Source organism: Muntiacus reevesi, chromosome 14 (genome assembly GCF_963930625.1).
Source record: "Muntiacus reevesi chromosome 14, mMunRee1.1, whole genome shotgun sequence".
NCBI lineage: Eukaryota > Metazoa > Chordata > Mammalia > Artiodactyla > Cervidae > Muntiacus > Muntiacus reevesi.
Window position 1 is genome coordinate 37,797,484 of NC_089262.1, and position 14,248 is coordinate 37,811,731.

Below are 14,248 nucleotides of genomic sequence, written 5' to 3' on the forward strand. Positions count from 1 at the left end.
TTCTCTGTATCACCGATGTCTTCTTACACAAGCAATCTTGTATATGCATCAGATTATTTAAGATTAACTGCCAAAATGGAAAAACTCTGGGTCAAGTGTTCGACCATTTTTAAGGCTCTCAAGATGTAAAACCAAACTACAATCCAGAACCATCTTACCAACTAGTCCTCCCACCAGCGGTACCTTGCAGTGCCGATCTCCTCATGGCTCTCTAACACTTCACCCACACTGAGCACTGATGTTTCCCATGCTGGTACATGGTGTGCCAGGCACTGACAAAGTCAAATCAGAACACGGCCCAGGCAGGGAAGGGGGTAGGAGGAAGAAACGAGTAAGGAGTCATCGTTTACAGGGCAGGGTGCTGAGATTTTTGTACAGAGAATACACAGAAATTGGATGTCATCTTCCAGGGACAGATGTCATAGAAGGCTTCCTGGAAGAGGTTGTTTCTGAGACTGGCCATGAAGAATCATCTGTCATTAACTGAGTAAAGATAGGGAAGGAGTGATGAGCCGGATAGAGAAATAGTCCTGGTAGATGCAGGTAGAGAAGAGATCCCAGGTGTGAAGGTACAAGACCTTTTCAGTGAACTGCAAAACATTCTGTAACCGACTGAAGGGTACATGGGGAGGTGGGGACCATGGACAGGAGTGATGGACAGTGAGGCTGAAGGGGTGGCTTGGACCTGATCAAGAGAGTCTCTGTTGGCTACGTAGAAGTGCTTTATCCAGAAAACTGGATAAACCTCACCAAACTGAAACCTCCTTGGGAGGCAGAAGTTGGCATTAAAACCTATACATGGTAGAGTCACACTGATCCTAGGGACCAGCACCGATGTTGAACTCGAAAATTGCTAGGAGCTCTCTGAGCTAGAAACAGCCACTTAACCTCTGTGTCTATTAAAATAAAAATAAAAGGACTAGGTTCCTTCCAGTTCTAGGCAGCTATGAACTCAGGCACATCCTTTGACTTTTTTTCTTTTTTTCCAGAAAAGGTGGCCATTAAGATCCTGGATAAGACCAAGTTAGACCAGAAAACCCAAAGGCTACTATCCCGCGAAATCTCCAGCATGGAAAAACTGCACCATCCCAACATCATCCGCCTTTATGAGGTCGTGGAGACTCTATCCAAGCTCCACCTGGTGATGGAGTATGCAGGGGGAGGGGAGCTCTTTGGGAAGATCAGCACGGAAGGGAAGTTCTCAGAACCAGAAAGCAAGCTCATCTTCTCCCAGATTGTGTCTGCCGTGAAGCATATGGTGAGCAGGGTGAGGAGGGAAGATCTAGCTCCCATTCCCCCCACGATGGAAGCATGGGGCTTTAGTTTACCTTTGTGTAAGCCAGCAGTTCCCAAACTTTTTGGCACCAGGGACCAGTTTTGTGGAAGACAAGTTTTCCATGGACCAGGGAGTAAGGGGTGGTTTCAGGATGATTCTCATAAGGAGCTTGCAACCTAGATCCCTCCCATGCACCGATCACAGTAGGATTCGAACTCTTTTGAGTATCTAATGTCCTTGGCAGAGCTCAGGCAGTAATGCGAGTGATGGGGAGCAACTGTAAACACAGGTGACACTTCACTTGCTTACCTGCCATTCACTTCCTGCTGTGCAAACTGGTTTCTATCAGGCCCTGGGCCAATACTGGGGGTCAGGGCCCCCTGATCTAAGCATCCTTGAGGGCTTCAGTCCTTTATAAGGGCAGATAGCTGTCCCTTCTGTGAGAGTCCGATGTCTGGCTGGGATTGTGCTCCTGACCTCCTAAGTGATGCCCAGGAGCCTCAGTTACAGGGCAGCCTCCTGGCTTCTGCGGAAGTTGGCAGGAGTCACTCTGAGCAGCTGGATGACCGTCATCCATTCCCTGGCCACACCCACTCCTCCATCCCCATCTCCTGGTACTCAGAGAGCTGGCTTCTGGCTGCTTCTTGGTCTTGCCTTCCTTCTGCATCTAGGATGCCCTCACCCCTCTTCTCATGCCTCACATTCCCGATCTCATCCGAGCTGACCCAGCTCAGCTTGTCTCTCTCTGAAGCTTTCTTCAGTCTGGGCTCAGCCTGCACTGATCTTCATGTGTTTGGTGAACTCTCCTAGCTCTCCACACCAACACTTCATGCTCAGCACACGAACACTTGCTTGTGTCTTTCTGATTTTAGTTCTCTGATTATTTCTTTAGATAAATCTGGAACTCCTTAAGCACACTCCCCAGGCCCTCCATGAACTGATTCTCCTGTGTCTTCTCTATCAACAGCCATATTACTGGGCACACAGGAGGACTCGGACTTGCAGTCCTGACCACCACTTGTACCACTCTGTTAGTGCAGAAGTTTTGGCCGCTCTGTTTGCCCAGCTCTCAGTGTAACTGGCAGAAAGAGACACTTGCCTGGGATCTGTGTTAGCTGAGAAGCTGTATCTAGTTTGCTCCTCTGCTTGGATGTCGTGAGATAATAACTGGGATCAGTGAGCTCCTGGCCAAATTATTAGCAGGTTATTAGTGACCTAGGGACCCTGAGATCACATTTGGGAGGGAGAGGGGGAAGAAAAAGAAGTGAGCAAGGGAGAACCTAAGCTTGATAGTGGTGCCTGTTTCAGACCTGTGGTCCCACCGATTGTCACCTAAGTGACTCTGTGCTGGAGTGGACTTTCCCCAGGCCGAGAACTAAGCCAGACCTATAGCACGCATAAAGCTGAAGCTCCAGTACTTTGGCCACCTGATGCGAACAGCCAACTCATTGGAAAAAACCCTCATGCTGGGAAAGTTTGAGGGCAGGAAAAGGGGATGACAGAGGATGAAATGGTTGGATGGCACCACCGACTCAATGGACATGAGTTTGAACAAACTCTGGAAGATAGTGAAGGACAGGGAAGTCTGGAGTGCTGCAGTTCATGGAGTCACGAAGAGTCAGATATAACTGAGCGACTGAACAACAAATACGAAGAAGTGGAGCAGATGGTCGGGATCTTCCACGTTCTACTCGGAAAAGAGATCGGGCAGGAGAGCAGAGAGGATCCAGCAGTCGAGAATGCAGGCTGAGTCCTCTGAGGCTCCATACCGTGACTTTCTCCAGCTCTTGGGTCTCCAAGAGAGAGGATGACAGGCGTAGATCTGGATTTTATTGGGTTTGCCTGCTGTATGCCGGGACCATGCTGGACACTGCAGATACAGCATCACTTACAGTTCAGCATCACTTAAAAATTCTCACAAGCATCACTTACAGTTCTCACAAGAGCTTTGTGTGTGTGTTAGTCCCTCAGTCGTGTCCGACTCTTTGCCACCCCATGGGGTGTAACCCACCAGGCTCCTCAGTCCATGGGATTTTCCAGACAAGAATACTGGAGTGGGTTGCCATTTCCTTCTCCAGGGGATCTTCCCGACTCAGGGATTGTACCCGGGTCTCTTGCATTGCTGGGAGACTACCATCTGAGCTACCAGGAAAGTCCATATAAGAGCCTTAGGAGGTGGTACTCAGTGTTCTGTTTTACAAAGAAGGAAGCTGACACTCACATACACAACCGGTATAGTTGAACCTAGAACTAATCAAAATGTCAGGCTCCAAAGCCTGGATTCTTACCCCAGAAGGTCCATCCGGAAAAGTAGCATAAAACCATTTCCCAAGCGCCCTTGGCATTAAACTGGTCAAGAGTCTTCAAGGTTGTCTGGATCCAGAATGCAAGGGTGGGATGGGATCTGCTGCCAGAAACTTGCCCACTATAACTTGCTCCCTTCTACTGAATTGTATAAAGTTAGAGGAGCCCATCCAAAGGAGCAGGGGTAGGGGGTCGGAGGAGGGCTCTTTTTCTTCTTGAGGTTGGCCCTAGTCAAGAGATTGCTCAGCCAGGAAAGCCCATATATGGTCTCAGAGGTGAAGGATTACTGTTTCATCGTGTTTCACAAGATCTAGGTCTTTCTCGCTCTCTCTTTAGTTGCTAAGTCGAGTCCGACTCTTGTGACCCCATGGACTGTAGCCTGCCAAACTCCTTTGTCCATGGAATTCTCCAGGCAAGAATACTGGAGTGGGTTGCCATTCCCTTCCCCAGGAGATCTTCCCAACCCAGGAATTGAACCCAGGTCTTCTGCATTGCAGGCAGATTCTTTACCAGCTGAGGTATGAGGGAAGCCGATCTAAGTCTTACTTCTGGCACTCATTCCTGAGTCCATGTGTGTGGGACAGACTTCAGTCTTGACTCCATAGAACAGAACCTTTGGTCTGCTTGGAGGGTTCGGGTTTTACATTTGGCTAAAGATTACGTACGCCAGGGTAGCTCGCAAGGTCTGAGGTCTGCCATGACTTAAGTTGATCTCCATTGAATTTCTATTGTTACGCCAACATCACCTCACTGTTGCAGAGCAATTACTGTATCTTTAATTTGGTTTTTACTTTGAGAATGATGACTTTCCCTTCTTTGTCTTCTTCCACAGCATGAAAACCAAATTATTCACAGAGATCTGAAAGCAGAAAATGTGTTCTATACCAATAATACTTGTGTGAAGGTGGGCGACTTTGGATTCAGCACAGTCAGTAAAAAAGGTGAAATGCTGAACACTTTCTGTGGGTCTCCACCCTACGCGGCGCCTGAACTTTTTCGAGATGAGCACTACGTCGGCGTTTATGTAGATATCTGGGCCTTGGGGGTGCTTCTCTACTTCATGGTGACTGGCACCATGCCATTTCGGGCAGAGACGGTGGCCAAACTGAAGAAGAGCATCCTGGAAGGCACCTATAGCGTGCCTCCGCACGTGTCGGAGCCCTGCCTCCGCCTCATCCGGGGAGTCCTCCAGCCAGTACCCTCGGAGAGGTACGGAATCGACTCCATCATGAACAATGAGTGGATGCAAGGGGTGCCATACCCCACCCCTTTGGAGCCTTTCCAGCTAGATCCCAAACATTTGTCAGAGACCAGCAGCCTCAAAGAAGAAGAAAATGAGGTCAAAAGCACTTTAGAACACTTGGGCATTACGGAAGAGCACATTCGCAATAACCAAGGGAGAGATGCCCGAAGCTCCATCACAGGGGTCTATCGAATTATTCTGCATAGAGTCCAAAAGAAAAAGGCTTTGGAAAGTGTTCCAATAATGATACTACCAGACCCTAAAGACAAGGACCTAAAGAAAGGATCCCGTGTTTATAGAGGCATAAGACACACATCCAAATTTTGTTCAATTTTATAAATTGCATTAGACTGCTGGTAATTAACTAAGATCATTGTTGCTGCTTTTAAATTTTTTTCACCAACTTGAGTGGAGACTTTTTGTAATTTTTAAATAAATTTAAATTGAAGATATGCATTTCCCCCTGCCCCTCCCAAATGTTTGTTAGCTCGGATTCTAGCTTGGTTTGCAATCTTGTCTTATTCTCAAACTCCAGCCTTCATTCAGTTAATTAAGGAATATTTACACAGTGCCAACCATGTGCTATGCCTGCTCTACGGTGCTGCAAAATAGGATGGCCAAGCAGTCCAGGGTGCTGTGTTCAGGTTGCAGTCTCCCCTGGAGGTGTGGGTTTGAATCCCACTGCTGAATGAATTTCCCAGCTAGCTCAATGGTAAAGAATCTGTCTGTCAATGCAGGAGACACAAGAGACATGGGCTCAATCCCTGGGTTGGGAAGATCCCCTGGAGGAGGAAATGCGCAACCCATTCCAGTGTTCTTGCCTGGAGGATCCCCAGGGACAGAGGAGCCTGGCGGGCTGCAGTCCACGGGATTGCAAAGAGTCAGACAGGACTGAGCACGCACATTGTGTTACATTACCATATACCAGGCATTGTTTAAGATCCTGCAAAATCAAAAATAGGCCAAGTCCTTCCTCTCCTGTGTGGAATAGTCTCGTGCTGAGCAAAGGTACTAACAACAGCAACAACATTTTCTAAAATATCCGATAGTAATAGATGCTACACAGATAATTCAAATACAGTAATCTGATGTCAGAGAGCTGCCACTTTGTGTTAGATGTTGGGGAAGGCCGGTTTGAGTAGCCAATGATCTGAGATCTGAATGAGAGCAGGAGTGACTCTTGGAAAGCCAGCCGTGAGCTTTCCAAGCAGCAAACTGTTTGAAATGGGGTTCCTTCTGAACAGAGCCTAGGACAGAACTCCATGTAGAATGATTGATTTGGGAAGTGATCCTAGAGAGCAGGAGGGAGGGTAGAGGCGAGAAGCAGGGAGGATCACTACAGGGTGGCCCGTGCTCCAGGTGACTGTCACCCAGTCCTGTAGGATGCTCTGAGGAGCCTTAGGAAACACATCTGAGGAGTCTGCCCAGGGTAGTCAAAGGGAAAGTGTCTATCCAGCAGCTCCTGGGGCCCCACGTTCCCACCTGCACCTCTAGATTGTGATGAGTGAGGGCCACGGGGGTTCCCCATGCCTCTCATGCCTTAGAGCCAGGGCAACCCCAGGGTAGGAAGTAAGAGGTACACACAGTTGGCCCTGAGACAAGATTCGATCAAGTAGGGGCTGCGCAAAGCCACCCAACTTGCCCCAATGGTTGCTGCATCAGTGGCTGGAGAAGGAAGTATGGCTGAAAGGATCTAAAGTCTATGATTGGACACAGCCCACCCCCAGCCCTCCTCATATTCTTCCTCCATTAAGTCTGATCCATTGCTGTCAGTCTCCTTCTTGGGGTGAGAGCTGGAAGGACTTAATGCAGTAGGATTAGTCAAATAAGTCCCAGGGGTGATTCTCAAGTTCCAGGTCAGCAGAATCACCCAGAAGGCGTGTTAAAACAGACTATGAGGCCCTGCCCCCAGCTTTGGAGTCAGAAGTGAAAGTGTTAGTTGCTCAGTCAGTTCAAGTCAGTCACTCAGTCATGTCCAACTCTTTGTGACCCCATGGACTGCAGAATGCCAGCCTTCCCTGTCCATCACCAGCTCCCGGAGCTTGCTCAAACTCATGTCCATCGAGTTGGTGATGCTATCCAACCTTCTCATCCTCTGTCTTCCCCTTCTCCTCTTGCCTTCAATCTTTCCCAGCATTACAGTCTTTTCCAATGAGTCAGTTCTTCGTATCAGGTGGCCAAAGTATGGAAATACAAATTCTTCAAGAGGGTCCTTGACTGTCATGGTGAGTGAGAGAGTGAAAGTCACTCAGTCATTTCTGACTCTGAGACCCCATGGACTATACAGTCCATGGCATTCTCCAGGCCAGAATACTGGAGTGGGTAGCCTTTCACTTCTCCAGGGGATCTTCCCAACCCAGGGATTGAATCCAGGTCTCCAGCATTGCAGGTGGATTCTTTACCAGCTGAGTCACAAGGGAAACCCAAGAATACAGGAGTGGGTAGCCTATCCCTTCTCCAGGGGATCTTCATGACCCAGGAATCGAACTGGGGTCTCCTGCATTGCAGGTGGATTCTTTACCAACTGAGATATCAGAGACTGTCATAGTAAGAAAAGTCAATCCTGCTTCCATCCATTGGTGCCCAGCAAGGAACATATATTTGTGAGCCAGTGTTAAAGCATGTAACTGAATCCTGGGGGTCACCACCCCAGCTCCGCAGGATGCTGTCCTATGGCTGGTTTCTTAATTGAGCTGCTCCATCACTCTGTCTCTGCTGGCTGCTTCTGCTGCTGAGGTACTTAGTAAGAGAAGTACATCCCATGGTCATGTGCCCATTGCCCCCACTGCTTTTACCAAAGATGTGGTACTTGAGGCAATGTTATGTAATATACATGACAATGGGTCAGGTAGTCTCTAGGACCTAGCATGATGGTCTTGGAGGATTCATGGAAGACAGGACAGGTGAACCTATATCCTGTGTAGATGTCAGCTCCGTGAGGATGAATGGTCGCTTTGTCTGTCTGAATGTATGACTGTGGATCTGACAATGCTCAGTTCATGAGGAGATCTGCTTGGTCCCTTGGTGACCCATAATCAAGTGTTCAGTCTCTCCTAGGGCCCAGAAACATGCCGAGAGCCTGAGAAGTTTTCTGTTGCAGAAAGCGTGGCCTCACTCCCGGATCCTGCAGGGGTGGCCAAAGAACACACCATGTTAAGCACCACTCAGGCAGTCAGAGTAGCAAGGCAATCTCGCTGAGGCCTGAAACTACTGTAGGTTTTTTTTCTGTGGCATCCCTTGAAACCAGCAGCCCTGATAAATGGGTTGGAGGAATATACCAGGTGCAACACGTGTGTTTCCAAAACCCAGAGAGACCTACTAAACCCTGTGTCTCTATCTCAGTGATAGAGGGTACAAGGTGCAACATACAGAGATCTGCCTCAAGTCACTGGTCCCCTACACACTTCATCAGTGGGGCCCGGCCCCTGCCTTTTCACAGAACTTATCACCCACACTCTGACACACACAAGTCTTAGTACGGCCTCTGGAGGATTCGCTACTTTCTGATGCCACATCCGCCTAGAGTGCTGTCGCATGGACCAGCATAAAGTGCTGCAGAGCATCAAGATGATGAAGGTCCTTTTAGACTATCTTGTGACATAGAGCAGGAGATTTCACCTTGCCTCACAGCAATAGAATAAGTGAGAATGTCTGTCTATCCCAGGAAAGTGTGAACTGCTTTTTGTTTTAATTTTAAATTTATTTTTTAATTGAAGGCTAATTGCTTTACAGGATTGTGTTGGTTTCCGCCAAACATCAACATAAGTCAGCCTGAGGAATACACATGTCCCCTTCCTCTTGAACCTCCCTCCCACCTTCCTCCCCATCCCACCCCTCTAGGTTGTTACACAGCTCCGGTTTGAGTTCCCTGAGTTGTACAACAAATTCCCATTGGCTATCTGTTTTACATATGGTAACGTAAGTTTCCAAGTCTCCATATGTCCTAAGCTCTCCTTCTCCCCAACCCCTGCCCCCGGTGTCCATAACTCTTTTCTGTATGTCTGTTAACTGTTTTCAATCCTCCCTTTTGATGTAAAATGAGAATGAAAATTTCCCCCCAAATAGCTGCATATCAGTGCTAGAGTCTTTGTGTAAAATTCACATCCAATATGGCAGTGAAAACTGAGACTAACAGCGGTCCGCCGTCATCCTTCATTAGCCATCTGCTCTCTTTAGGAGTCTGATGGGTAAATTAAAGTACATTAACGAGGTTATGATGGAACCCATGACCTTTGGGTCCTTTATTCTCCGATGGTGACACTGACGGATGCACTTCCTCATGTGGTTACTTACGAGTTATTAACATGACTGGGGAGGTGACATACTTTCAGAGGTCTCCATGTGGTGCCTCCTCTCAAAATGGTTCTTACTCCACAGGTCAGGGGTCTAAATGTGTTTATCCCAAATAGGTACTTGGAGACGAAGAAAAGGACCCCAAGATGAGCCCCCCAGTGTGAGACAGACTTTGGCCAGAACTCAGCCACCACAGGGTTTCCACAGATCTCCATCCCCTCTATCTACACATAGGGCTGTAATGGTACTTGGGTCCTCTGGTGTCCACTTCAGTTCACACTTTTTATCCAACAGGCCTTAAACATTCGGGGTGCACATATCATATGCACTTGTAGCAGAGCCTTTCGTCACGGAATCTTGGCTCCCCCCTCACTGTGCACTGGATCTGTAAATTAACTCAGATCTGGAATCATAATTTTCTCATTGTGACAGGCTACACCAGCCTTCTGCTCACAGCTTGCCTCTTTTCTTTCCTTTTTGGTTATACAAGTCAAGTAACACTCTACAAATTGTCACTCAGAACTCTGATCTGTTAGCCATTGTCCCAAAGCCCTGCAAACTGAGCATCCTGACTCCCACTCTAGCCTCACTGCCCATGTCCACCTCGCCTCTGACTTTTAAGTAATGATAACATGGCCTCTGCCATTCTGGAATCCCATGCATGCCCCGTTTCATGACGGCATTTCCTACTGTCATCCCTGCCTGCAGGGGGCGGTTGTCACTGAGCTTGTGGGAATTGGGGTGCCCCCTCCCCACCGCAGTCTTTGTTGCCTGCGTGAAGGCAGTGGCCTGGGAACTTAGGTGGTTCTTCAGACTCACATAATGAATCCATTCTAACAGTCACACCTCTTGGAACTTTCTGAGCCTTTCCTTAATCGTATAGCACAGCAGTTCCACCATCTCCACCTCGTTGGTATGCCAGAGTCACATCCAAACCTCAGCAGCCATCCCAGCAGTAATATTAGGACCAGGTTCAGGTGTCCTTCACCTTACGGGGACAGGCTCCCATGACAATAAACTCTCCGTCATCCTGCCTCCACCTTCATCCCCGGCTTGCTACCCTCAGGATCTGATTGCACACACTCCCCTTTGGTTCCTGACAGTAGCATATTAGCCAGGTTCTGTAATCCCCTCAGTGTCTGGGTACTTTCTCCCTGACAGAGGTTGTATTTATCTGCTCAGACTATGTCGAGACAGGACCAGTTCCTTGTTTGGAGAATAAGGGTGTTGGAAGAACATCTTGAGGAGGTCAAGCATCCTCGGGTGTCGGCAGGCTCTTCAAGGAAAGGAAGTACAAGCCGCTCCTACCAGCCCCACACTCGCGGGATCCTGGTGTTCAGCATTTGCAGGATCATCTACCCTGTTTACCCTGCCTTGTCCTACTCTTGTTATTGAGGCTGCAACTTTGATAAGGAATGGTCAAGACTGAGTATTTTATTTCCTTTGCAGCTCAGCCTAACTTACAATAGACCTTGTGCCTGTTTTATGTAGTTTTCTCTCTGCTACAGGAGAGAAGCTCTCCTTAACTCTCACTTCAAAGGCCTGTGGACTTTCAGTATACCTTGAGCTGATTGTTGTCGTTCAGTTTCTCAGTCATGTCTGACTCCTTGTGACCACATGGACTGCAGCACACCAGTCTTTCCTGCGTTTCGCTATCTCCTGGAGCTTGCTCAAACTCGAGTCCATGGAGTCAATGATGCCATCCAACCATCTCATCCTGTCACCCCCCTTTTCCTCCTGCCCTCAACCTTGAGCTGATAGTTGACTTAAACCTGTCATTGCCCTCCCAAGCCCCACGGGTTTCCAAAACAGTTGACAAAAGCTAGCCAGATCCAGAGGCTTTATCATTGCCCCATTCCATCAGGTGCCACAGGTACCACATGATCCAGTATTTAATCTTCCATCTGTACCTACAGACCACAGTCTCAGTAGTAATCGTGCTGCTCCTGCAAGCCAGGGTTGTCAGCACCCTGCTTACCAACAGCACATTAGCGTTCTATTGACAGTGCTGTGAGACAGAAGTCCATCATGTGTCTCTTTGGGCTAAGATCCAGGTGGCATCAGGCCTGGTTCCTCATCAGGGGAGCACCCACTACCTTGCTTTTACCTGCTTGTAGACGTGGCCCATATGCCTTGGCTCGTGATCTCCTTTCCCCATCTTCAAAGTTAGCAACGGGCCATCTCTTTGGTCATCCTTTTATAGTCACATCTCATTCTGCCTACAGCCCAGAAAGATTCTCTGCTTTTAAGGGATTCTGTGATTATGTTGGGCCTATCCGGACAATCTAGGATATCTCCCCATTGCAAGGTCCTCAACCTTGATCACTTCCGGTTTTGTCATGTTAGGTCACATATTCATAGGTTCCCAGAGGCAGAGATCTTTGGCTGCGGCAGGAACCATTCTGCCTACTACAAATAGCAGTGGGGTTTTTGCCATGACTGTCAGTAAACCAGCTCTAACCATCTATCCTGAGGGTCGGGCTGTTCTGGGTACCAACTGTATTAGCCTGGCTTCTCCAAAAGAACAGAGCCTGAGATAGAGGCTTCCATTTAAGTCATTTATTTGGGAAATGTTCCTACAATGCAGAAATGAAATATAAAAGAGGCAAGCCAATAAAAGGATGTATTGCCAAATTGGCTGAAGTGAAGTGAAGTGAAAGTCTCTCAGTTGTGTCCGACTCTTTGTGACCCCCACGGACTGTATAGTCCATGGAATTCTCTAGACCAGAATACCAGAGTGGGTAGCCTTTCCCTTCTCCAGGGGATCTTCTCAACCCAGGGATTGAACCCAGGTCTCCCATATCACGGGCGGATTCTTTACCAGCTGAGCCACAAGGGAAGTCCAAGAATACTGGAGTAGGTAGCCTATCCCTTCTCCAGGGGATCTTTCCAACCCAGGATTGAACCAGGGTCTCCTGAACTGCAGGCGGATTCTTTACCAAGTGAGCTATCAGGCGATTGGAGTTCAGCAGAGGAACTACCAGTCTGGAAGGCTTCCCTGCCCAGGCGAGGGAAAGGACGACGCATTTATCGACCAGCAAGTAAGGGTCCACTCTTGTCAAGAGAGACCAAAACGAGGGGTGTGCAGCAGGAATCCCAAGAGAGGTACCATCATATTCTCTGAGATCCTGGTCAGAGACCGCATGGACGCAGCTGTCACAAATGTGACTGTTGTAGAAGGCAGGGCAAAGGAGGCCTGAAGTGCCCACAGATGGAAGGCTCTAAGGCTGGAGTAAGTGAAGTGACACTGTTAGTCGCTCAGTCATGTCCAACTCTCTGTGACCCCATGGTCTGTAGCCTGCCAGGCTCCTCTGTCCATGGAATTCTCCAGGCAAGAATACTGAAGTGGGTAGCCCTTCCCTTCTCCAGGGGACCTTCCTGACCCAGGGATTGAACCTGGGTCTCCTGCACTGCAGTTAGATTCTTCACCCTCTGAGCCATGAGGGATGCCCATGGTGGAATAAACTTGGCATATTTGAGGAGCAGAGAAGGCGCGGCAATGAAAACATGGGAGGCCTTAGTGATACTGAATAGGCAGGGGCCAGATGCCTCAGTACTTGACAAGTTTGAATAAGGAAATCTGATATGTAGGGTGAGAAGTGCTTACTACTCAGGTAGTCCAGGCAGCCTTCAGGGAGGAAGCAGATCTTGAGCGGAGATCCCCAAAGGTCAACAAGGCTTTGCCAAGATGAAGTGGAGGTGCTAGTTTAATAGCATGCAGAAAGAGGTGGAGGCAAAAGGAAGCTTTAGTTCAAAACTTATTATTTTTTACTCTAGATGCCTGCACAGTAATGAAATAAGACAAAGAAAAGGTGAATTCTTTGTTTTGCACTTCTAAACATTTTAAATGAAAAGTACATTTTTTGTTATAAGCTAGACCCCTGATAATATATAAACTTCCTGAAGCTTGGTATTCATAATCTTCAGCACCATAGTAATGACTTTGCACTAGTTTGAGGGGGAAAAAAAAACCACGACCAACTAGGAAAAAAATAGGAACTTCTAATTTAATTAAGAGTGGTTGCTAGAAATTTTAAAGGAAGTGTTTGCTTTTATATGAAGATTACATAGCTCTAAATTATTTAAAGATCCTGTTACATTCCTTGGTCTCTCCACTTTCTACTTTAGTGTGTCAGGACATTTCAAACAGCAAACAAGAGATGAAGGGTTTCAACAAGTCCCAGGAGGATCAGAAGTAGCAGTCTGCATCTGTTTGAGTTCTGTCTAGCATTCACCTTCAATGTACCCATCACTATTCATGAAGTAAACAAAATCCAGAAGGTAAAAAAAATAGAAAATTAACTGCAAAAACTCCAAAAAGGAGAAGGGGAAGGATAGAATTCTCAAAGTCATATTAATTAGGACCTTAGACTTTGCAGAATTAGGATCTAGAATTCCTAGAACTGCAGGATTTGAGAACACAGGCCTTATCTTCTAAGTCACCCAGAGAAATTGGGAGACTGGCCCAGAAAATAAAATTATTACTAAGTATTGAATCTAGACATGACAGCATGATAAAATAACTGATCAGTACTAGAAAATATTCTGATTTAATTCCTGGTTCACATAACCCTAAAAGTTCATAGCAATTGAGATTATCTCATCCAATATTACTGCCAATGTAAAAATTCTCTCTATAAAACATCTGGGAGAACACCAGCAACCTGAGACACTCAGGGTGGAGGCTCTAGTTGGTAGCAGGCAGTTCTATATTAGATATAAAATCTGCTTTTAATGTTTAATTGCCAACCCTTAATCTTTGGTTGTTGTTAGGAAAACACAGTAACTCTCTTCACAACTATTTGTGGCAAAATTTATACATGTTAATTTGGGAGTTAATTTCTTTGTCTGGAGTATAAGAATAATAAACTATCAGTATATGTTCCTCCATACTAGACAAATTGCTCCTTGAAGGCAAAATCATATATCTTGTAAATCTTTGTTTCTGATGTAAATGATGTAAGTAGAGTACCCTGCTTATATCACGTTTACAAATTTTGGTGAAAGAGTTAGTGAATCAGTGAACTGAAATGAAATGGATGCCTGCATTTAAAAATAGCCTATTAGCTGCTTTCTTGCCTAAACTGTTAGTTCAGGAGGGGAAAAAAAAGAATACTCAAGTATCTGAAATA

The 14,248-nt window shown here is 47.0% G+C and overlaps 1 protein-coding gene across 2 annotated transcripts in view; it reads left to right on the forward strand.

Annotated features, from left to right (window-relative positions):
• The window catches only part of NIM1K (NIM1 serine/threonine protein kinase), a 71,848-nt gene extending 66,627 nt beyond the window's left edge, over positions 1 to 5,221 (forward strand). For both annotated transcript variants that reach the window (XM_065905448.1, XM_065905449.1), the window contains exons 3-4: positions 990 to 1,258; positions 4,413 to 5,221. In XM_065905448.1, coding sequence (XP_065761520.1) covers positions 990 to 1,258; positions 4,413 to 5,162 — 1,019 coding nt within the window. In that variant the 3' untranslated portion in view covers positions 5,163 to 5,221. The remainder of the gene's footprint in view (positions 1 to 989; positions 1,259 to 4,412) is intronic.
• The last annotated feature ends 9,027 nt before the right edge of the window (positions 5,222 to 14,248 follow it).